At 41.1% G+C, this 24366-nt stretch overlaps 1 protein-coding gene and 1 long non-coding RNA gene across 8 annotated transcripts in view; one reads left to right on the forward strand and one right to left on the reverse strand.

Moving 5' to 3' along the window:
• Positions 1-4680, forward strand: part of LOC123614290 (uncharacterized) — a 6347-nt gene extending 1667 nt beyond the window's left edge. The window contains exons 2-3 of one of the 2 annotated variants that reach the window (XR_012500060.1): positions 3037-3106; positions 3420-4680. This is a non-coding gene — a long non-coding RNA (uncharacterized LOC123614290). Of the gene's footprint in view, positions 1-3036 lie in introns of both variants that reach the window. The other variant, XR_012500059.1, reaches the window with a different exon arrangement.
• NKTR (natural killer cell triggering receptor) overlaps positions 3477-24366 on the reverse strand; it is a 47917-nt gene continuing 27027 nt past the window's right edge. For 4 of the 6 annotated variants that reach the window (XM_045509792.2, XM_045509791.2, XM_045509794.2 and 1 more), the window contains 11 exons: positions 23692-23721; positions 23027-23172; positions 21863-22088; positions 21258-21413; positions 16547-16634; positions 15919-16064; positions 11790-14681; positions 9421-9516; positions 8628-8684; positions 7911-8015; positions 3477-6353 (listed from right to left, as the gene is read on the reverse strand). In XM_045509792.2, the coding sequence (XP_045365748.1) occupies positions 6266-6353; positions 7911-8015; positions 8628-8684; positions 9421-9516; positions 11790-14681; positions 15919-16064; positions 16547-16634; positions 21258-21413; positions 21863-22088; positions 23027-23172; positions 23692-23721 (4030 nt within the window). In that variant the 3' untranslated portion in view covers positions 3477-6265. Of the gene's footprint in view, positions 6354-7910; positions 8016-8627; positions 8685-9420; positions 9517-11789; positions 14682-15918; positions 16065-16546; positions 16635-21257; positions 21414-21862; positions 22089-23026; positions 23173-23691; positions 23722-24366 lie in introns of those variants that run through there. The other 2 variants (XM_010945904.3, XR_006721645.2) reach the window with 2 other exon arrangements.

The raw sequence follows: 24366 nt of genomic DNA on the forward strand, positions 1-24366 counted from the left end.
TGTGACTAAGGTAGGGCTGCTGGCCCCTTCAGGATTGGCGTTGGCTGAGGCAGTCAGAAGCCCAAGGAGGGGCTGGAGGTTGGATGAGAAGGTGGGGAATGGGGGCTCAGGATTCCTGAAGACCCCAGCTGTTCCCTCTTGCTTCTCTGGCCTATTACTCAGGGAGCCCCTGGGGAGAACCAGCTCTGGGAGGGGCTATTGGCATGTGGGTCACAGGAGACCTGGTAGGAAGGCACTATTTGAAGAGCTCAATTTGGTGGGCTCAAATGGGGCTGCTCAGAGCTGAGGCCTCAAAGCTGAGTCACTAAACTAGAGCAAAAGCGGGTAAGGACGGGTACTCGAGGCAGGGAGACTAGCACCTGCGTGGGCTGGCAACTAGAGGCAATTTGATGTAGCAGAATCCAGATTCTGGTTGGGTGGGCGTGGCCAGAAGGAGACAGGCAGAATTATTCTGTTGGCCTTGGAGAAGGCCAGGCCATGGGAGCTGCCCCTTAGGTTTGGTCAAGGCAGGCTTTCTGGAGGAGGTACGGTGTGACTGGTTATTGGAGAGTGGGACCCTAGGTCAGAATCACATGCCCAAGGGCCAGCCAGGCGTTTACAGAGACAGGGGCAGGGCTGGATGATCCTCACACACTTGGGGACAGGTGCTGGCAAGGTCAGCAAAGTCATGCCCCTGCCTCTAGAGGACAGCTGATGAGTTTTCTCACAACTTCCCTAAGCATCTAGCCCCAGACTTCTCTCCCCTGTCAGAGAGGAGGAATAGATTCAAACGGCAGTGGGGCAGCACATGTGTGCACATGTGCAGTGCAGGGCTCAGCCTCCCTGGAGGAGCATGGAGCCGCGTGGCTGCCATGGGGGAAGGAGAGCAGAGTGGGCAGTGTCAGAAACAGAAGGGGACATCGCAGCATGGGGTTGGTGGGGTGGCAAGGAAGTTTAACCGACCCACTAGGTGCTGACCCAGGGCCCTGCGGGGTGGGGAGTACAGATCCCTGGGTGTGGGGGCTGGAGGGGGTGGTGTTCCTGTTCCCCCTCCACTGAGCTCGGCACTAATAAGCTACAGCTGCAGGCGGTGGGGGCCTAATTCAAACCAGCAGGTTGCCCGGTTCTCTCCCACAGCATAAACGTCATGGCCTTGGCATTCCAGGCCTCACTAGAAGCTTCCAGGATTCTCTCCCACCCTATCAGTTCAAGGGGCCTGGGCCTCTCATTAGAGATTGAGCCTGTCCCTCTATGAAACCTGGGGGACAGCTCCTCTCCTCCTGGAGGTAAGCTCAGGGGCTGGTGTCCCTGAACCACTCTGATGTACGCTTGGTTCTAACCATTTAATCCTCACCACTCCTAAAATGAGGAGTCCTTAATATCCCACTTTTCCAGATGAGGAGCTGAATTATAAAGGTCAAGCAATCATCTACTTACCTGACTAGAAGTGTCAGAGCAGAACTTGAACCCAGGCAGTCTGGCTCAGACTCCAAACCCTTTAGGACTGTGCGATAGAATAGTTGCTCTGAGAGGTCCTTTATTTCTTCAAAATAAAAGCAAGTTGGGCCAGAGGCATTGAGGCCAGTGGGATCCTTCTCAGTCTCTCTCTGGGAATCTGGCCTGGTAGTAGAGGTTTTAGTGGCAGGAGGGCCTGGGTGACCTGAGACTGGGAAGTGCCAGCCAGAATGCTGTCCCCTGTGGGTTTGCCTCTGGGAGGCTGACTCATCTCCAGGCCGGTCCAGGAAGGGATGAGCACCACCACCTGGTTCTCACGTCCACTTGCACCTTCTTTCCGGGCTGATGAGCTGAGAGACGGGCAATCTAAGGACCGTTAGTCTCATATTACAGATGGGAGTCAGGCCTCCAGATGCAGCATGCAGGTGTCTGTCCTGAGACTTCAGGTCACTCTTTTTACCCCGATGTCCTCAGGCCTCTAGGATGCTTAAGATGCAAACTTCCTCAGGCTAGTAGCCTGGGTCCTGAGGACAGTGAAACTTGGCTCAGTCTGGAGCTGGACTTCGATGGCTATAGATGGTGAATGGTGGGTCTGGGGACTCCAAGAGGCAAAAGTTCTTGGCCCCAAGCTTGGCACAGCCCCACCCAAGGCCTTCTGATTCACAAGAAGAGGAGGCAGGGGCGAGGGAACATTGCCTCTACCTTGTACTGAAATCTTTAAATAGTCCATTAGAGCCTCCTAGTCCTTTGTGTGTTGCCAAGGTAGGCTATCCTTGCCTCCTGCTCATCAGGCACTGACTGGAGCTGCCCAGGGTCTACTGCAGGCAGATGCTGTCTTCTTTTAGGGTAACAGCTCCTTTCCCTGACCTCTCAGGGAGATGCTGCCACCTTTACAGCATCAAAGAACTTCTCCCTGCCAAGCAAATGTCCTCTTGGCACTCTGCCCAGCCTGTTCTATTATAAGTCCCTCATGGGATTCAGGCTCTCACCTCTTACTCTGGGCTGCGGCAGTCGATTCCCTAAGACCAGCCATCTGAGCCCAGGTTCTTCCAATGGGTAAGCCACATTACACATTCCAGGTCCCTCACCAGTCTGTGTCACTCACTCTGCCTCCTCTCTCTTCCAAACAGTAATGCCCCGACAGCGTTCATGATTGCTCGTAAGAGGGTATTTCCCTTGAATTCTCTTGCCAGCTAATTCAGAAAAGTCAAAACCAAAGCCTTTAACAGATTTCCTCCCAATACTGCCCTGTTGATCAAGATGATCACTATCAGAATGTGAATAAAGATCCTGGAGTTTTCTAAAATATAAGACCCTAAAGGAACCACACTTGGGGATTTCCCCACAGCAAACAGACTCGGCAATTTTGTTTAAATTTTATGGCAACACATCCAGATTTGACTATTTTCAGGAATTGCCTGACTTGGGGGTTTACTGTTAACTTTAAAAACTGAACCTCTGCAAATGTTACTGTGAGAGGTTATGTTGTATTCACTAAGAAAATACAGATTCCTTTGAGCTCTGAGGAGAAAAAAGTTAATTGTACTTGCCCTGCAAATTCTCATGTGGATGCTAAAAATATCACTGTGAATGTTTCTCCAGGAAGGGAGTGCTACGTGCCTGCCTGGTGAACCACTGTTAGGGAACGTGGCGGCTGCAGGTGGCTTAGCAGGTAAGCGTGCTGTCCCTAGGCAGGAGCTCACAGATAGGGGGGCCCTCTTCCCGCCTCCACAAAGACATCTGTATGCAGGTCACCTCAGTTGGATGACTGTTAACAGAGCCTGGAGGAAGCCTGGAGTTTGCAGGGGAAGACCAAGCACCATTGATACTTCTCTGCAGAGGCAAACACCTCTGCCTGAAGTTACCTCTAGCTCTGCCTTATGCCCCAACGCTAACACCGGCCAGAAGAAAATGAGCCGCAGAGAGAGGAGGTGAAGTCTCTTCCCTGGCTGGGGCAGCAGACTCTGTTTCCTTTTCCATTTCAGAAAGACGACTGGAAATCTGGATGAATAAAGAAGGATGAAACATGCAGAGACTCCAACTTAGACTAAGCATATATTTTAATTTCTACAAGGTCCCCCTTTCAAATTTTAGGGAAATTTAAATGAAATGTATACAAATTAGACACTACCAATATGTACAAAAGTATTTTCTACAGTTTTTGAACAATATCAGCTATATCATTTCATTTGCAGTAAACAGGACGTTACAAAAACAGTCCAATGATGCATTTTCTATTAAGAAGCACAAAACACGATGTAATTCAACTTTATTAAAAAATAACTTAAAATACAGAATAATCCCCTTTAGAAAGAAAAGCTATTTCTGTAGTCCATTCAGTAAACACACAAGTTAAATGCTGCAGCTGAGGGCTGTTCTTTCCCATGAAAAGAACAAACGAGGCTTCTAGGGCCCACCTTTTTAGGATAAAAGTCTACCCACAGTGCAACGGCAAAGCTATTGCCTGTGGGAGGCAGAATTCTAAAATGCCCCTCCTCCTATTTCATGCCCCCATCCCAGGAACCTGGGAATATGATCTCACTTCTGTGATTATGAGATGTTCTATGGCACTGTTGACCTTAATACAGGGAGACTGTTCTCAGTGGGCCTGATCTAATCACAACATGAACCTGAAACCAGAGAAGGAAGGCAGAGAGATCTGAAGCACAAGAAGAAGGCCTCGACAGGCCCTTGCTGGTTTAAAGATGGAGGGAACACACAAGGAGGAACGTGAGCAGCCTTAAGGAGCCGAGAGAGGCCCCCGGCTGCAGCCAGCAAGGAACTGAATACTGCCAACAACCTGAATGAACTCGGAAGGAGATTCTTCCCCAGAGCCTCTGTGAAGGAATGCTGCCCTGCTGACCCTGGATTTCAGCCTTGTGAGACCCTGAGCAGAGAATCCAGCCACATCGTGCTGGACTCATGAGCTACAGAACCGTGAGCTAAGAAATGGGTGTTGCTTTAAGCTGCTACATTTGGGGTAATTTGTTACAAAGCAATATAAAACTAATACACTGCCAAAAGGTAACTTTTCTTAACGTAATTAGATTTGGCAGTTTTTGTTTGGGTTGTAAATGCAGTTTCTTTCACTAAGTATTGTTAAAGATACTCTCCTCCAGAGGCAACTTTAGAAAACCCTTCATATAAACCACATGTTGTTTTGTATTCACTATCAAGCACGTCTGTTTGACTTAGGTCCTATTTTCTAATGCATTTTCATCTATCAACTTGGCAAACAACTGGACCCCTTAACCCTGTTTATGAACCTTTTATGGGCAATGGTTTTAATACATCCAAGGTCACCCCTCCATCCATCAGGGTGGTCAGATCCCTCCAACTGAGGGCTCTTTCCCACTTCCCAAGAACCCTAGGCAAGCCCTGGGGTAGGATGGCAGAGTTCTGCATCAAACATCCAATATGAACTTCTTCTGCATACCTGGATTAAACTGGCACTGAGGTGATTAAGTACACTTGGAGAAAAAAATTCAAACTAAAAATTAAAAAAAAAAAAAAAAAACTCACCAGTTTTTACAGGTCAAATCATTTTTGCAGGAACCACGAAAGACTGTGAACACGTGTAACCTACGCAGTACGCACACCTTGCTTCCCCTGTCTGTCTTCCTGGCTGTACCATGTCACACGAGGCTTCGCCGAGTCAGTGCGGGTTACAGCAGAAACCAGGAAACATGCTGGTGCTGGGAACAACTGCTCTTGCGTCTACCTCTCAGTTGAAAGACTTAGAAGTAAAGCCCTGCGAAGTGTGTCCAGGATGGTGGCAGGTAGATCCTGGTGTTACTTTTGAAGTTTGCTCTTCCAGGGGCACACGCATCAGTTCTGTGCAGCAGACCTGAGTTGCCACACAACCCTGTGCCAATCCTGCCTGCTCCAGGGACCTCGGCCCACACCTGTGCTTGAGAGAAGCCCTCCAAATATTTAAAGTGAATATAGCTGAGAAGGAACCATGTTGGGTGCCAGTGAATTAAAAAAAAAATCATTTCTCTCTCTTACGGAATTCTAATGTACAGTATAGAAGAATAATGCTTAAAGAGGCACCAAAAGGTACCAAGCACCAAAGCATAAACTGGAATAGAATTGTCTTCTTACAAACTGAACTTCCAATAGTATTTATTAAAAAGCACATAAAACATTAGGGCCTTAGAGACAGTGCAGATATCTATAGTTAAAGCTAATTTACTCTTCTTAACCTCACCAGCCAGCCTGAAATAACACAGAGAGTGGGCTGTATGGTGACCACTTTCCTGATAATCTGAGACAACAGAGAAGTAAGGAATGAATTAAGAACCTCAGACCACTGCCTTATCCTCCTGGCTACCATCAGTATCAATTCTGGGTGGTTTATCTGAAGAGCACACATGTATGAGATCTGTGTAACTGGTATATAAATATTTGGCCACCTTTTACAGTTCTCATCCATAGCTCTATGCCTGGCAGCACATATGCTAAAACCTGAAAAACGGGCAAAAATAATCTGTATTCTGAGAAATACATGAGATGGAAAGAAACAGTCTATATAAAATAATATTGCAAATTATACTTAAATTTCATGATTTCTTGATTCAAGAAAATGAAATTCACTTCCATAGTTGGCTACTGTAAAATGCGGCATACAAGTATTTTTGGGAGACATATCTGTATTTTAAATTCTGCGCACATGTAAATGAACAAGTAACAATTAAGAAGTGTCTATTTTTCAAATTCCTCTAATATTCAAACAGAACAAGAGACTGCCATTAAGTTTCTTAAACTTATAAGTTACCAGATATTTACAAATAAGATAGAATCTGTATCAAAAAAAAAAAGGGGGACACATTCAACTATATCTGCTGCTTTCACTGGGGCTCCGGTGATGGGAGTAACTTCGGTCACTTTCACTGTCGGAGCCATAAGATCTACAACTCCTGTAAAACAAAACAAAACATATATACAAACACCTTGTAACTGTCAACCCTTGGAAACCCTCCTGTAGCTTCTTTTTTTGATATGAGTGGCCTGAAAGCAGTACTAATGAGGCACAGCACAGTGGATGGATGAGGGGTACTGAGCACAGTGGACTTTTCAAAGATGTTGACAGTGACTGAGGGTGGTTAAGATAAAAAAAAAGTTAAGATAAAGTTAAGATCAAAGTTAAGATAAAATAGAGAAACATCACTTCTTGGGGAATTACTTAAAATCCACTCAGGCAAATGAGAATTACTTTCTACGTTACCCAAGTGAACATCAATACTTAGTTAAACTGAGGAAGTAAGGGGAAAAAGGTGCATGAAGAGAGTTTCATTAAAGATAGGGAAATCAAAATGGGGGCCCAACAAGGGGTGAGGGTGGGGCGGGGCATGGACAGGAGCACTGGGATAGTGAGTCAAGAAGATCTAGTTATGGTCACCACTCAGTTATTTTGAAAAATATTCACAGAGATCCAGTCACTGTGCTAGATGTTAAGATACACAGACACACACACACACACAGACACACAGACACACACACACACACACACGACCAAGTAGAGTTCCCTGGGGCCCAAGGATAGTACAGAATAGGGAACAAGAAAAATGAAGCACATGGGGGTGAGGTGAGGTAGGGGGTGAAGGTGATATATCTCAGGGTTAAGCAGTTAGGGAGGGCTTCCCAGGGGCAACGAGTGGGTTGCAGTGGAGACCTACAGGGTAGTTGGAATTGGCCATTTCAAAAGGCAGGAGGGGAGATGGTGAAGTAGGCATGTGAGGTTCCAAAACTTTAGTGCAGGGAAGACAGAAAAGCCCAAGCTGGAGCTGTTAGGTGGAGAGGCCTTCAAGCAATGCTGGGGAGCATGGACCTGCCCCTAAGGGCAGTGGGGTGTCCTTGAAGAGTTTCAAACAAGGGACCACACTGATATTCTATAAGCACAATTAAAGGTAGTTGCAAGGCATGGGGGGAGGGTAAGACTAGAGGCCACCAGGAAAGGGACATTACAAAAAGTAAACAACAAAGACTTCTGCAGTACTAGCCAAAATGCTAATGACACATCTATAAATATATATAACATAAAAAACATTTTTAACCGTATAAACCTCAGTCTTACTACTGAAGCAAATGATTTTAACATTTTGCTATACATTATATATACATTTAAATTATCGTTTTTAAATTCAAAACAGACACATTTGCTTTGGTATTTCTAACAACTAGCCCTATTTAAAGCAGTGAGCCATAGTCTGAATGGCCTTTCCTTTATTCCTTTCAAAAGAAACGTTTGTCCAAGGATATGTGAATATTAAAAATCCATTTTAGATTCAAACATTAACATCTACCACTCAGTACAAGGGCCACTTTTAGTAGCTGCCATTGCGTTAATGAAATTCAAGAAGAGAAAGAAGTATTTCTGTCCTCAGAAGATGATACCTTCTCTTCTGCCAGCTGTCTGTCACCCCGCACACTAAGTGCCCACAGTAGCTTACAGTGCTGAAAGGACAGAGACCCACCTGGACCGCCTATTGTAACTCCTGCCTCGGTGATAACTGTCGCTCCTCTGGCTTCTACTTCGGCTCCGACTCCTGCTGGAGTAGCTATCGTAAGTGTAGGACCTGCTTTAACAGCAACAACAAACACTATAATTTCGCATTCAGATACCCATATATTCCCATTTCTTTTTAGGATCTTAAGTTTCCTCTTAGAACATGGGCATTATATGACAGTGTGAAGACATATTTTCAAAACAAGTACTGCAAACATTTAACAATTGCCCCAAATCAGACTTACCATATTAAACAGAAAATAGTTAATTTCTTTTCTGCATTGAAAAATATCACAGAATTAACACTGAGTTAGTCTGACTGAATCTGGTGGATCTTACTAGGCAATTATACTAAATAAACAACTGCCGGGAGAGGGTATAGCCCAGTTGTAGAGCATGTGCTTAGCATGTACACGGTTCCGGGTTCAATCCCCAGCACCTCCATTATAAATAAATAAATAAATAAACCTAATTACCCCCCCCAAACAATAACAACTGCATTTACAATTTGACATCAACTGTCACTTCTGACACTAGAATACAATGGGCCAACATAAAAAAATTGTTTAAAAAGACAAATACATGTTTTTCAATAAAATACGTTTTTAAAAAGGGAATTAAGAGTTTATAAAACAAGGCCTTTTAATTCTGCCTCCACAGGTGGTTACCCAATCCCTGTCCATACCTGGACCGACTGTGGGGATCGTACGAGCTGCTCCTGGATCTGCTCCTGCTGGACGTCCTAATATTAATCACATGAGGGACCATCATCTTGTGGATCAGGACAGGCTATATCAAAAGTCTAGACATTTCTATTTGCCCATGAAGGAGAAAACACAATGAAATCTAGCAGCTACATTTATTTCATTTTCATGTCAGAAGTATATTGGAAGTTTTAAAAAAAGCATGTTGGATTTCATAAGAAAGATTCTAGGTTTTACACAATGTTTCCTGCGGTGCACGTAAAGAAAATCACTGGGGAGGAGGTGGGTGGGGAGGGGGCAGCGCAGGTAGGACGCCTGTCAGTACATGAAGCTTCAGCAGTGGGAAATACCTGAGAGGCAAGAGAGGGCTGGCAGAAGCCAGGAGAACAGAAACCCGGGGTCACCCAGCACTCACACTTCCTCCTGAGTCCTCTTAACAATCCGCCTCTCCCAATATCTAACCCAAGTCAGGAGATGACTGTAGATGGGAACTCAGGTTAAAGAAGATGTACTGAGAGTTCAGGTAGTAGTCAGAGCCTCTTTTAAATATTTCTACTGCTTCTCTTTCCTCATTCTGGTAAGATCCCATCCTGAGAATAGCCAGTAAAAATCCGATAGCTCTTTGAAAGAAAGAATTAGGTGAGAAAGTAGGCCTGTCTGGTACACAGCAATGACAGGATTTTTTTCAACAACTACCCCATTCTGCCCGTGCAAGGCAGGACTTGAAAAGCAGACAGATGGAGACCATATAGTAGGGCGGATTCCCAAACTCACCTATGACTTTTGTAACTGCGGTAGGAACTGCTCCGGCTTCTTGTGCGGCCTCTGCTGTACCATCCTCTGCTCCGACTTCTAGAGTAGCTTCTTGATCTACAATTAAGAGTTGAAAAAATATAATTATATTAACTTATTATGCTGTTAAAATTAATTACTGGTAGGGCAGGAAGAGGAAAACCCAACAAGAAAGGTCTTCAGAAAGGTCTCTCATGAACTCCTCACAGCAGATATGACAGAGACAGCTAATGAGGGTTTAAATTGAACAGAATGAAATAAAGAAAAAAACAGAAAAGGCTGTTCATAGGAGTCCTATCTGTTAATACCAGAAGAAGAAATAACCCAAATTTCCATTAATGGCAGAATAGGTTTAAAAAAAATACTGACATATTCTAAAGTAGGAAAATGAATAAACTATATGCATCAACAGAAGTAACTTTTGGGGACAATGTTGCATGAAAAAGGCAAACATAGAATATCTATATACATAAAAAAGGATTTTGTTTGAAAACATGCAAAAACAACATTGTATATGGATAGAAACATTTATAGTAAAACTAAAGAAAAACAGCAAAATTATAATGGGAATTTAGAGTAATGTTTAACTCTAGGAGAGAAGAGAGAAAGTAGGGCCACATCGAGTATGTCAAAGCTCTATTTTGTTAAACTAGATAACACTTAAAATTATTTTTTATACCTTAATCATTAAAAAAATTGTACCTATTTAATATTTAATAAAACAAACAAGACACTTAATGCAATTCCGCCCCCCTGCATTCACTTGGCCCCGCACTCCTTCCCCTAGTTTACACCTGTCATTCAGGGACAGAGTAATACCCCCATGTATATGCTACTTATGTAATGCCTTCACAGGTTTTATTCAGTATGTATTTATGTTTTGGAAGACAGCTGCAGTTTATTTACAAGAACACACTCTGTTCTAATAAGATTCTAGTCATTTACTCAACAAACAATTATAGAGCAGACTCTGAAGTGACTGAAAGATGAGTAGCAAGCAGTCCCCGACTTCAACGAGATCGCAGGGTAGTAGCCAGGTGGGTAACCAAAACAGGGAGGCAAAGTTTAGCTATCTTAGTCTACTGTGTGTTAAGAGTACAGCCAATTCCTTAGCCTTCCTATGCCTCACTGTCTTCATTTATAAAATGAAATATCATCCACTCCAAAGGCAGGGGAGGAAGGTAAATGAGAGTGGCCGGCATCTCCAATAGCTCAGAGCTGCCTGAATATAAATGGTAAGGAGACACTGGAGCATACAGGAGGCTGGAGTAGCTCAACAGGCTCCAGAATACAAACCTGTAGAGAAAAGGCCAGGATTCACCAGCTCTCTGGGCTCTGTTGGGAGTCAGAGCAGAAGGAGGAAGAGGAGCCACAACTCAAGCATGGAATGGTCTGGGAGGGATGAGGAGAGCTACAAGAGGGCTTCAGGGAGGACTGAAAGGATGGAAAACATGCCCTGGCACTGGCCATGTGAAGGACCTGAGAACCTCAGCTGAGTGAGATGGGGGGAGGGCGGGCACAGAATATAGACTGAATGCAACTGAAGAGTAAGTGGGAGGCTGTTATTGCAGATAAAAGTTGGAAGAAACCTGGGTGAGAAAGGGAAGAAAAAGATAAATAACCAGGAAGGGAAAAGAACAATTAACGATTCTTACCGTATTTTAAGGTCAAGTAATGAAAATCAAGCACAACATAATAGTTTAAGTAAGAGATGGTGAGGCGAAACCATGAAACATTTACAAGGAAAAGAAGATACTGATTAACTTTGTATCACCATCACCAAATTTTTTAGTTAAAAAAAAAAGATGCTCAGCACTATGCTAATGACAATAGTCAGGTGTAACTTGAACCAAAAGTAAAAAATAAATAAAGTGAAAGATTATTTTTACCACTTCCTGCCCCTTGAATAAAGATGCATGTCTTGGGCAGGTAACTATGTCTCTCTGGCCTTCACCTTCCACTTGTATAAACTGGAGGGTTGGATTACTGATCTCTAAATCCTATATATTCTGTAAATTAACATTCCCTTCTAAGGCATCACTGACAGGCAAGAGAGCGACCTCACACCTTTAAAGACAGAGAACTTGCACTCAGTGTGGCAACTCACTGCTCTTGCCAGGGAGCTTTAATTGACAGCAACAGTTTCTTTACACTGAGCCCAAATTTCTTCCCCTGAAATCTTCATTCCCCATGTCTTCAATCCACTCTGTGAGTCACACAGCACAAGCCTTCTCCTCATTCCCTTCCAGATGTTTGGAAACAGTGATCTTGTCCCTACCTCCGATGTTCTTCCAAGCTAAGCAGTTACAGACTCTCCTTGGGAGAAATAAGGGAAAGAGAATATTACTCACCGATAGGATGATGTGGAACTTCGAGATCGACTTCTTGAGTGACTGTAGGAGACAGACCTTGTTCTGTGTCTTGATTTGGTTTCAGATTTACTTCGAGATCGACTTGGACTCCGGGACTGGCTATCACCATCCCGACTAGGTGTCTGCTCATCACTCGAACTCTCCTGATTTCTTGGCCTCCGGTTTAAGCGTGCCGTCTTTCTTACTTCATCAAAGAGAGACCCAGGACGAACTTTATTTTTGCTTTTAATTTCTATTCTCAAGCCTTGTGGTTTCATTTCAGGCACAGCAGTCAATGCCTTAACTTCTGCAGCACTGGATGTGGTAGCAGTTGGTGCTGCCAGGTTCCCCACACCTTGCAGGGGCTTCCATTTATTATCCATGAGGCTGGTCTGGCTTTTCTCAGCCACCTCCCTCTTCACAGTGCTTTCTGCCAAGAAAGCAGAGCTGGCAGAGCTGCCGTCCTGTTTTCCCACTTTGCCCACAGTTTTGCTTTCCGACGTGCTGCTTTCCTGTTTCCCCACCTCTGCTTCAGGATGCTCTGTTGGCATGTCCTGCTTTAGAACAATGCTTCTATCCGGGGTGTCAAGCCTTGAATTTCCTGGAGGGGAAGTCTCTTCGACCTTTGCTGGGGAACTTCTATCAGGAGTGCAGATCTCCATGTTGTCGTCTGTCTGAAGTACATCCTCTACTCCGCTTGGGACGCTTTCTTCAACACACTCAATGTTCAGGGGAGAATGGACGACATTTTCCTCAGCGTTTAAAGCTGTGGGAGAGTTGCTGAGTTTACTACCCTCCTTAGTAGGCTGATCAATGTCTGGTGGAACTGTTACCGTATTATGTTTACCTGAAAGGCTGCCGTCTTCACAGGACTTCTCGGTTTGGAGAATATTTTCTTTTATGGCTTCACTGTTTTCAGAAACCTGTTTTTTCTCTTTTGCCTCCTGAGTAACTTGCTTTTCATTAATCTCCTCCTCCTCCTCTTCACCAAATTCTAGTGGAGGCTGCCAGTGAAAAGCTTGTTTTCGTTTTGGAGCCTTGTGCTTTTTGTCTTTTTTCCCTTTCAATTTCTCCTTCGCTTTCTTGGTGTGTTCCCTTTTAAGAGTCTCCTTTGAGCCGTGTTTGTGCTTGTGTGGCTTTCCTCTAGTGCTCTCTGAATTGGAACAGAACCCCTCGGAATCAGAGGTTGACGACCGCTGTCTGCTTGATTTCCAAGCACCATTACTATCGGGCAGTGAAGTATTTGCTGAAGACTTCGTTGTGGGTTTGGCTTTGATGTGAATTTCACCCAACTCAGACTCAGAATCTGAAGTGGCCTCACCCTCCTCCTTATCAGAAGATGGCCGGGCATTATTTTTACTGTTTTTAGTTATATCTCGTTCAGAATTTGACTCCGAGTCCCATTTACTCCCAGCATAATTCTTCCTTTTGGTCTTACTGCCATTTCTAAAGTGATCAGCAAGATTTTCTTTTAGAGTTCTTTTTTTTGAACTAGGACATTCCCGTTCAGGCTTAGATTTTTCTTCATCTCTGTTTTTCTCTTGTTTATTATTCATTTCCATTTGGACTTGTTTCTCTTTTTCCTGGGCTGACTGTGTAACCTGAACACTTGACTCTTCACTGTCTGAAGAATAATCTAAAGATGACCTGCTTTCACTATACTTTCTCTGGTACGAAGACCTGTCTCTGACTTTGACATATTTATTACGAAGTGTCTTCTCAGAGCTGCTGCTGTGCCTTTTATTTGAAGTGTTATTTTTTTTCCCATTCGGTCTAAATTTTCTCTTGGCCCGTCTTCCATTATCACTGCTAACAGAAGAATATGAAGATGATCTACTACACCGTGAGCGATCACTGTATTTATTTCGTGAATGAGATCTAGATGAGGGAGACCTAGACCTTGAATGTGAACTAGCTAGGCTTCGCGACCTTGTGTATGATCTGGAATAAGATCTACTCCTGGAAGATCTGCTTCTTGACCTTGGTGAACTTTCTGAACTTCTATCACTGTACTTTGAATAAGCGCTCCGATCACTCTCTGAATTTTTTTCTCTTTTATGGTAGGATGATGAACTCCCAGTCTCTTTAATATTTGCTAAACTGTAAGTGCTCTGGATGGGCAGCAAGTGGGTTGTTTTAGCTTTCATTTCCTGGATTCGCTCATAAGAAGGCTTCCAGGGCTTCTGTCCAGGCTTCCACCTTGAAGGAGGGGGACTGTCACTCAGTGGTATTACAGGAATATTTTCGGCAACCACCGGTTGTACTACAACACTTTCATTTTGCGTCACTGTTGCTCTTAAAGGTTCTGATTTAACAGGTTTATTTTCACTTAACTGAGAGGCTGTTCTTCTTGGTGATTTTGATGCTGTTCTTTGGCGCCCTGACTTGGAACTAGATCTGGACTTTGATCTACTTCGAGAATGTGATGAGGATTTTGATGGAGTCCTTGATCTTGAGCTTCCTCTAGAATAGGACTGTGAGTGAGATTTTGATCTGTATGAGTCTCTGCTGGAATGGGTTGAAGAGCTCTGGTCATCCTTATCAGATTTAGACCAGTCCCTCTTGGATGAGTGATGAGATGACAATGAGGAAGAACGAGATCTCCTTTCTCTACCACACGAGGATTTCACTCGTCGGGTGGAAGACTTTGAGGATTCTATATCAGATGGTACAGTAAGCCTTCTTTTCTTAGTCTGTTTGTGCCTTCTGCAATGTTTCTGCTTTTTGGCTTTCTTTTTGTGCTTAACCTTTTTCTCTTTTCTGCGTTTTTTATGGTGACCATCAGAGTGTCTTGCTGTACTAAGATCTGAATAATATCCATTATAGGACCATGATCGGGATCTCTGGGACAAGCTTCTTTCATCCCATCGGCTTGAACAGGGATCACTTAACCTATGGAAAGTATATAATATGCATGCAGTTATTTACAAGCATGTTTTCTATGCTTTAAAATTAAAACACATTTGTTGTCAAATACAAATTCACTGACAGAAGCCTATTTAACAACAAAGTACTGATTCCATCAACACTTCAAGTGCATGGAGGAACGATAAGCCAAAGAGTGATAGATAGATGTGGTATCGACCTTTTAATTTCAAAGAGACACTAACAACTACTAACAGGTTCACTTACAAAAGGATTTTTTTTTCCAAAGCCAAGTCAAGAATTTCAAATTTGATAGGAAAATAATATCGAAAACCAAATCAGCTAATCACAAGAGCACTGCTGGTTATCATCTGTTCATAACACTCTGCCTCCAGGAGTAATTTCTGAGGGAGAGTCAAATCAATTTCCCAAACAATTCTGTTGATTCTCTGCAGATACAGGATAGCTGCCTGAACTTTAAGAGAAGCCTCTTTTTTCTTAAGCTGTCATTGTTTCGTCTCAGCCTCACAGAGGTAATTAAAGACTTTCCCCTAAGGTTTTAGTGAAACTACTTACTACAGAAATTGGGAGAAAAGTACATGAAAACAGATGCAGGCTTTACAATCTCAGTGGTAACATCAGGCTCAAAACAGAGTTCTCAGTGTCTAAACCACTTCCACACAGCAGACACACACTTCTTCCTCCCTCTTCTAATTTTGAACCATTCTGCTGGATGCCCACAGAGAAAAAGATAATTCCACCATGAATACAGGGAACCGCTGGTTTATTTTTCACTAGCTATTCTGGGGCCAGCCCCATTTCTAAAAATAGATTTCCACTGTGGGGTGTCACTGAGGACAAGAGATGGTACATTTCTGAAGAAGCAACAGTCCCTGGGGTCAGAAGTTAACATACACACTGGGTACAGATTTTCCTCTCTATCCACCTACTCATCAGTGACTAAGAGAACTGGCTAGGAAAGAATCTGCTATATAATTTGTATTAAGTCCTGATTATTTCTAAAACTGAACAAGAAATCTTTAAGAAACTCAGTAGGGTTATAGTCTTGTGAGGGGAAACAGAATTCTGATCTGAAAGCACCCAAAGGCAATCAGCCCTCCTCCCATGTCACCAAGCATTCTTGGATGCTCTCTCCGGTTGCAGTCTAATTTGAAACGTACATCTGTAGTGAGAAGTCCAGAAGTACATCTCTACCCCCTTAATACTTAAAACACAGCAGATGCAGGACTGTGCTTATGCTTACTTATCTCCTTTACTCCATTTTTCTCCACTAGGTGGTCTGTATGCTCTCAGTCTCTGCATTTCTTCTTTCCAGTGAGGAGGAGTTTCACTGCTGTCATCATCATCTGATTCAGAACAGGATCTTGATCTTGGAGGTGTGTGATAGCGCTTTAAAAACAAAGTTAGGAGTAACTATTTTTAACATATCTCTCAATGACAGTCTGCTACAGGACAGAGGTAGGTATAAGACCCAACCTCAGACACCATTCAAAGGCAATAATGACTGAAGCACCTATGGATGCTATGAAGTTATGTCAAACTAAAAGGAATGAGAAAAGCAGAGATTCACCAGTAACCACACACAAAATTTCCTCTCTGAAGTTCTAATGGTTATATTTATTAGCCTAGATTATTCAACATACTAAGGTTTCTCAAAATGCTGTTTCACACATTCATTTCATACTTCAACCCATTCAAACACAGCAGTAAACACTGATCTAACAGCAGTGCCTTCTCATGACTACAGAGAATACAACTAGCTCCTTGAACAGAATATGGACTATACCTAAGCTAGGATTTTTGCCTTTAAGTAAAAACATTTTACTGCTTAGATAAGTAATTTGAAGAAAGAAAAGTCTTAACACACATACAATTGTACCCCTTCCTTTAATCTTCCGTCCAGACTTTGATACAGATGGTTTCTGATCACTTACAATGGGTGTCACATCAGGAATCTTCCTGGAAAAGAAGAAAGAAAATTAAAAAAGGCAAATGCTAGGTAGTTTTCTCAAGTGTTTAAATGCTGAATTTATGCTCCTATAACAAAAAAAAAAAAACAACCCACTTCATTTAGACCCAACACTTTTGTAGAATGAGGCACTCCACATAACCTAATTTTTAAGCAAATTCTTTAAATGCCAAAACTTAAAAAGAAAAAAAAAAAATAACCTGACAAGATACTGGTACCTATCTTTTAAAGCACGGTACTACTTTTAAACAAAATCCTTTTTTAGATGTCTCTTGTCAAAACAGTGACATTCTAAGGGAATCCTAAGGTATTGTTGACTCAAATGCTCAAGTGTGTTTTTAATAGTTTTAAATTTCATTTTATATTTTTAGTAGTTCATTTGTCTACCGCACTCTACTATAAGTTGCCCCCCCTTCAATGCTCTGAATCTGCTGCTTTATCTTATGGGTAATTCTAAGAGTACAGTTTTTGTGGCAGCTACAGGCCTTCATGTATGAGAAGTCTTTCCATACTTCAGTTTGTTTTGTATCTGGTATTATTAATGTAATTACTAGTTTTTATTGAGGACTTATTATGTGTCAGGTATATATACATAAGCATTTTAAATATACTTTTTTATTGGGTAAAATTAATATAACATAACAACATAACATAACACTGGCCATTTTAACCATTTAAAAATGTACAATTCAGTGGCATTAATCATATTCACAATGTTGTACAACCATCACTATTATCTTTCTAAAACTTTTTTATTATCCCAAACCAAAACTCGACCCATTAAGCAATACCTCTCTGTTCCCCTCATTCCCTTAGCCTCTGGTAACCTCTAATTTATGGCGAAATAAGTGTCTACTATATGCGTATCCCACATTTTGTTTATCCATTCATTTGTTGGTGGACACTTGGGCTGTTTCCCCCTTTTTGTGACTGTGAATAATGCTGCGATGAACCCTGGTGTACAAATATCTGTTTGAATCTCTATTTTCAATTCTTTTGGATTATACCAAAGAGTAGAACTGCTGGGTTACATGGTAAATCCATGTTTAACTTTCTCAGGAACCACGAAACTGCTTTCCACAGCAGCTGCATCATTTTAGTCCCCTACCAGCACTGTATGAGGGTTCCAATTTCTCCATGTCCTCGCCGACACTAGTTTTAGTGGGTTTTGTTTTAAATTATAGCCATCCTAGGAGGTGAGACATAGTATCGCACTGTGGGTTTGGTTGCATTTCCCTGATGACTAACAACATTGAGCAACTTTTCACGTGCTTGTTGCCCATTTGTACACCGTCTTTGGAGAAATGTCTATTCAAGCGCTTTGGCCATTTTTAAATTGAGTTGTCCTTTTGTTGTTGTTATTGCTTGTGCTTTGGGTGTCAAATGTAAGAATCTATTGCTGAACCCAAGGTCAAGAAGGTCAAGAAGACTTACCCTTATGTTTTCCTTCTAAGAGTTTTATGGTTTTGGCTCTTATATTTAGGTCACTGACCCATTTTGAGTTAATTTTTGCATATAACGTGAGGCAGGGTCCAACCTCATTCTTTTGCATGTGGAAATCCACTTGTCCCAGCATCATTTACTGAAGAGACTATTCTTCCTGCACTGAATGGACTTTGCACCATTGTCTAAAATCAAATGGCCACAGATGTATGGGTTTATTTCTGGACTCTCAATTCTATTCCATTGTGGTCTACATGTGTATCCTTATGCCAATACCACACTACTTTGATGACTCCAGCTTTGTAGTAAAATTGAAATCAGGACGTAAGAGTCCTCCAACTTTGTTCTTCTTTCTCAAGATTGTTTTGGGTCTTTGGGACCCCTTGCAATTACATATGAATTTGGACAAAAAGGAATGAATGAATGAATGAATTTCTGCAAAAAGGTTCCTGGAAGTTGATAGGGATTGCACTGAGTCCACAGCTCGCTTTGAGTGGTATTGACATCTTAACAATATTAAGTCTTCCAATCCATGAACACAGAATATCTTTCCATTTATTTGTGTCTTCTTTAATTTCTTTCAGCAGTATTTTGTAGCTTTCATTATACAAGTCTTTTACCACGTTGATTACATTCATTCCTAAGTATTTTATTCCTTTAGGTGTTATTTTATGGGATTACTTTCTTAATTTCCTTTTCAGATTGTTCATTGTTGGTTGTTAATAAGCATTTTAAAGGCATTAGCTCATTTAATTCTCATAACAAGACTGAGGTAGGTACTGCTATTATCTCCATTTCAAAGATAAAGAATTTTAAGATTAAGAGGTTAAAAATGTTGCCTAAGGTCACAGAAAGAAATGAAACTTGACTCTTATAACCATTATATAGGGTTTTCTAAGGTTCCAGGAATCTGGCTCCAGATAAATGTATAATACTACTGTAAGAAAACATTAACTAAAAAGTGTATTAGTTTTGTCAGTCATTTCTTATTCATGACATCACCTGATTCTCACAATGAGAGAAGTAGGTACTCTTGGTAAGCAATTGTTAACCCCATTTTCCTCATGAAGAACAAAGCACTGAACCAAATGACTTGCCTACACCTTCTCCCTCACAACACTGATTTACTTTGCTGTATGGCCCAGAAACTGGTATTTTTAAAAGCTTGCCAAATTATTCTGAAGTGTAGCTGAGGATGAGAACAAATAAACTAGAGCAAGTATGGAACTCAGCTTCTGCTAAGCAAATTATAAGTGATAATGAGTTTAACTGCTGGTAAATCTGTAAGGTGGCAAGCTCACTCTGGCTGACAGTCCCTGTTTCTTATCCTTGTATACCTTGTGTTCTTAGCACAGTTAATTCTAGCTCCCACACAACTGATCAAATCTCGACCATCCTAATGTAACAGATCAATATGCTCTTTTGTATGACACAATTATAATTTAAAACAATTCTGTAGAAAATAACTTCCAAAGATGTTATGTAACCAAAGAAGAATGACGATCAAATAAACCTACCAGTAATATCCAATCACGAATACAAGACAGTGGTTATAAACTACATGAAAAGTACCAGATAGCAGGGGTTGGCAAACTTTTTCTTAAGAAAAGAAAGAGTCCAAGGTTAAGTATTTAGGATTTTTAGGCCAAGAAGAAAATTAAGGTTATTATGTAGATACTTATATGAGAAAAAAAAAAACAAATTTTCACAATATTTTATCAATGAAATTCAGAATATAATAACTGAGTATCATTTTTTGTAGTAAAGATCTACTGATGAGAGGAATGGAATTCTTTTTTTAGGGAGGATAACATTTCACTTCACTTAATTAGGGTTTAGTGTTCCCTATCAAAATAGATAATGTTAATACTGTTCATCTGGTATTGATGATCTGTAATAAGATTTTTACATACTTCGTTTCTGAAAATATCTTTTCACATGGATAGATTCTATGTGTAGCACATGAAATACTCGAGTTGTAACTGTATCGCTGTGATGTGCACAGAGTAACAGTATAAAGCAGCAAGAGCGCCACATACGAGCTCTTTGCGACTACTCGATTCTGCTGCTGTAGCACAGAAACAGCCCACGAAAACAGTGAACAAATGGATGTGGCTGTGTTCCAGTAAAACTTTATTTCCGGACACTGAAATCTGAATTTCATAATTTTCACATGTCACAAAATATTCTTCTTTTGATTTTTTCCCACAAACATTCAAAACATAAAACCACATTTAGCTCAAGGGCTATACAAAGCCAGTCAATAGGCCGAATTTAGTTCATGGATGGCCACCGTTTGCCGACCCCCACCGGATGACACTGAAATTGGCCTACCTTCTGAAAACCAAATGGATTTGATCAATGAATGGTGTCTTGTATTTTAAGAAAGGATCCTACTAAAATCTGCTCACAAGCCAGGATTTTAAAAAATGAAAACAACTGTACGTTAAAGCATTGTTCAAAGATACATCCCATTATGCCATAACAGCTCTTTAAAAAGAGACAATACAGGACTTTAAAATATTTAACAAACTAAGCAATAACTTTATGTAGAGACTTGACTGTGAACAGGGACATTTGCATAACTTCTCAGGCTTCAACATAACTCTTCATAGGACATATCAATTATACCAACCATATAATGGTATTTCTGTTCACACATTTCTCTTAACAATTCTAAACTTGATTCTAAAACACAAAATACACTAATTACTATTTTTTGAGACCAAGTCTAAAGCTACCCATTAGCTTTCACAATATAAACAAGTTATCGCAGAGCAAGTTAACAACAGTAACAAATGATACTAAATTATATCCGCAGTCACCATGCAGTAATTCTACACTATAAATTGGAACATGTTTTATCACTCGATTGGATCCAAAGAGTTCAACTAACCCTCTGTTCTGAAAACCAAAATCTCACCTCTAATGAAAGGCCAAGGAAATTAGATTAGTAATGAAATCTTTCCAGACCTCCAGTAAGAATGTCTCCCCGATCAACTTGCCAAACCCCCTTTCTCCACTAATAGAATATGAATTCTGAAAGGCAGGGTACAAGTCATTCATTAATCTGGTATCTGAGTCATGCTTAATAAATGAGTATGGAACTACAATAAGCTGATGGAATCATCCATCAGAGAAACAAAAACATGTAGGTTAATCATCCTTACGGTTCAGGCTCCACGGTGACAAGAGGCATATCTCTTCTCAGTAAAAATCGGTTCTCTGGCACTGGAGGAATTTCTTCTGGCCGGACCACAGGCTTTTCCCTTTTAGCATTTGAATCGACTGACCTTTTTTCATTGGTATCACTCCTCTCAGAGTGACTTAGAGAGAACAAACCAAATCACCAATTAAGATGTATACCATCTGCATTTTATAGTAATATTAAATAACAATAATAATGTAATTAATATTAACAGCAAAACCACAGACCTTACAAATCTCACTCAAAAGATTTTCAGTTTCCATAAAGACAACATATAAAACATCAACCCACTGAAAAAGCCCCAGTACTAAAATTCTGATACGAGAATTACCAAATGATCCTTTTTCTTTTAAGAGTTTTGGAATTATTTTCACCTGCAAACACATAAATCTTTGATATGAAATGTCTGTGCTACCTTTAGATTTGCGAGATTTCAATTTAAAGTCCACGAAGTGCTATCCTTTTCAACAACAGTTAACAAAGGTAAGTTTACAGAATCACACATACCTTCCCCATGCCAAGATGTTTGATTTTTTAGGTAAGACGACCCTGGTGTTTGACACTTACCCTTTTGGACTCATTATAATATGTTTATTCCTTGGCTCTTCTGAACTGCTTGCTTCCTTTCGTCTCTTTTTAGAACGTTTAACTTTGGGCCTCCTCTTATGTTTCCTTCTTCTGCTTCTCTCTTGCTCAGTCTCACTCTCTGAGGATGAGTCAGAAGAGGAAGAAGAATTGGAAGAGGAGTCCGAGACTTCTGAATGAGTTGGTTTCTTCCTTTTTTTCTCAAAAACTTTTAAGAAATATTAACAAAAATATTAGTACTGGATTTCCGTGCCTACCTCTCAGAGTAAAAAACAATTACTGAGTTATTGTAAAGTGTGCCTTTCATAAAGCAAATTAAAAACAAAATTTAAATAAACTTTTTTTCAAGTCGATAATATAATTTGCTGATGAGATTGTGAGGTAACAAAGCTCTCATGAAGTCTATAATCTAGTTGGGTCAGATACGAAAGTAAGTAACTACATAATATGACAAATGGTAAGTGCTCAAACAAGAAAGGGAAAAAGAGGCAGGATAAAGGGAATGGGGAGAGTCAAGGTGATTTAAGATAACACTTGAGCAGCGACCTGAAGGAAGTGAGGGAGGGGTCATGCAGCTATCTGAAACAAGAGTGCTCCACACAGAAGAGAGCCAGCACAAAGTCCCTGAGTGCTTGGCTTGTCTGAGTAAAAGTCAACATGGCTGGGAAGACAGTGAATGAGGGGGAAGAGGTTAGAGAAACAGCAGAAAGCCAGAACCCCTTATGGACCACTGTAAAGACTTCAGCTTTGGCTGACAGAGAGGGAGCCCCTGGAGATGATGGCTCTGGTTGCTGCTAAGGACAGACAGTAGGGACCAAGAGTATAAGCAAGGAGACCATTGTTGAGAAAAGATTATAGAGGAGCAAGGTCAGAGGCAAACTGAACAGTAATGAGGCTATTGCAATAATACAGGTAAAAGATACTAGGGTTTGGACCAGGCTGATAGCAGGGGAAGTAAAAAGAACAGGTCAGATTTGCAAACACTTGCTGATGGACCGGATATACAATATCATATAGCAGCATCAGGGCTATTTATACACCCACAGGAATTTTTCCTCTACTGAAATCCAGGCTGTATCTTTAAGTTATAGTCTTCAATAAGTGTCACTTGTATCCCAGCTCCCTCATCCCCCAAAACACTCTTACCCTCTTTCGCTGATTTTGTGGCAAGCACCCCACAGTCAATAACTCGCACGTCTGCATAAGGTCTACTTGCAGCATCCGTTTTCAGATTTTCAATTTGTTCGATTACTTCAAAACCAGAAATAACTAGTCCAAAGACAACATGCACCCTGTTACAATACAAATTCAAGAAAAAATTGGTTTGACAACAATTAAGCTGTGAGCACTAATCAAGACACCTGTTATAAACAACATTTCCATAGACCTGATAATAAAAGTAAAGTGCCTGATGTCTGAAACAAGTAGAGGGAATCAGAACTTGAAATTTGCTTCATAAAAGAAAAAAAAAATGCTCAAACTGGGCCTTGGTTTTCTGCCTTTAAAACAATGGTTCTTAACTATTTTATGGTAGAGTCTGGTAACAATCAGTTTGTACTTGATACTCAGAAACCACCCATACAAGACCACTCAGGATAACACAGCTGAGAAGTCCATCCGTGAGTGAAGACCCCTTCAGTAACATGAGTGGTCTCAAGACTACTGCACCCTGTGATCCTTAGGAAGAGCTTGGCTAGGAGAGAATAACCCAGAGACCAAGAGTGCCCCCTTGAAGGTTCACCCATGGTCTAATCTGTCTTGGACTGGCCACCCGAACACATCCCCAAGGTAATAAGAATGTTAACTCTTACCCATCCAGGTGTGGAGCAGGTTTTGTGGTACTGTGTAACAAACACCAGCACAAAGATGGCAAAAACCAGGTGTTCAGGTGAACAGAGCAGAAGGGTTTAAAGCACAGCATGTAGAAAACAAAGAGGTAAAAATAAAAAGATAGGGGAAAAAGTTAAACATGATATACATCTAAACTTAATACGCTTCAAACAGCAATAGTAGCCATTTTACTAATTTAAAAAGCCCTCAAGATTATAATGAATTACAAAATCATATCTAGTTCTCCAATATGAAGACTACATATGTATACACATATATGAAATAGATTTGCAATATACAGCAAAAATATACATTGAAATTAAAGTTACTCTCAAATCCAAAACAACCATAACAACAAAAACAAACTCAAAATTTATCAAGATAATTAAACAAGAATAAAAAACACCTAGTATTTGCCCTACGGAAAGAAAAGCGTGATCAATACTTAACACTTGCCCCACACACTTATAAATGAGTCTACTTGTTATTTTTCACACTGAGTCTGCATCTTTTAGGCAAGCAGATGCAGGTAGGACTCAGGATTCCTGTTTTCAGAACTTCCTGCCACTCTTCCTTCACCTAAGGGTGAAGCTCTGCCACTCACAGCAACTCTGAAAATGCACTTCCGACAGCAAAGTAATTAATCATGGATAACA

This window comes from Camelus bactrianus, chromosome 17, assembly GCF_048773025.1.
Source record: "Camelus bactrianus isolate YW-2024 breed Bactrian camel chromosome 17, ASM4877302v1, whole genome shotgun sequence".
Taxonomy (NCBI): domain Eukaryota; kingdom Metazoa; phylum Chordata; class Mammalia; order Artiodactyla; family Camelidae; genus Camelus; species Camelus bactrianus.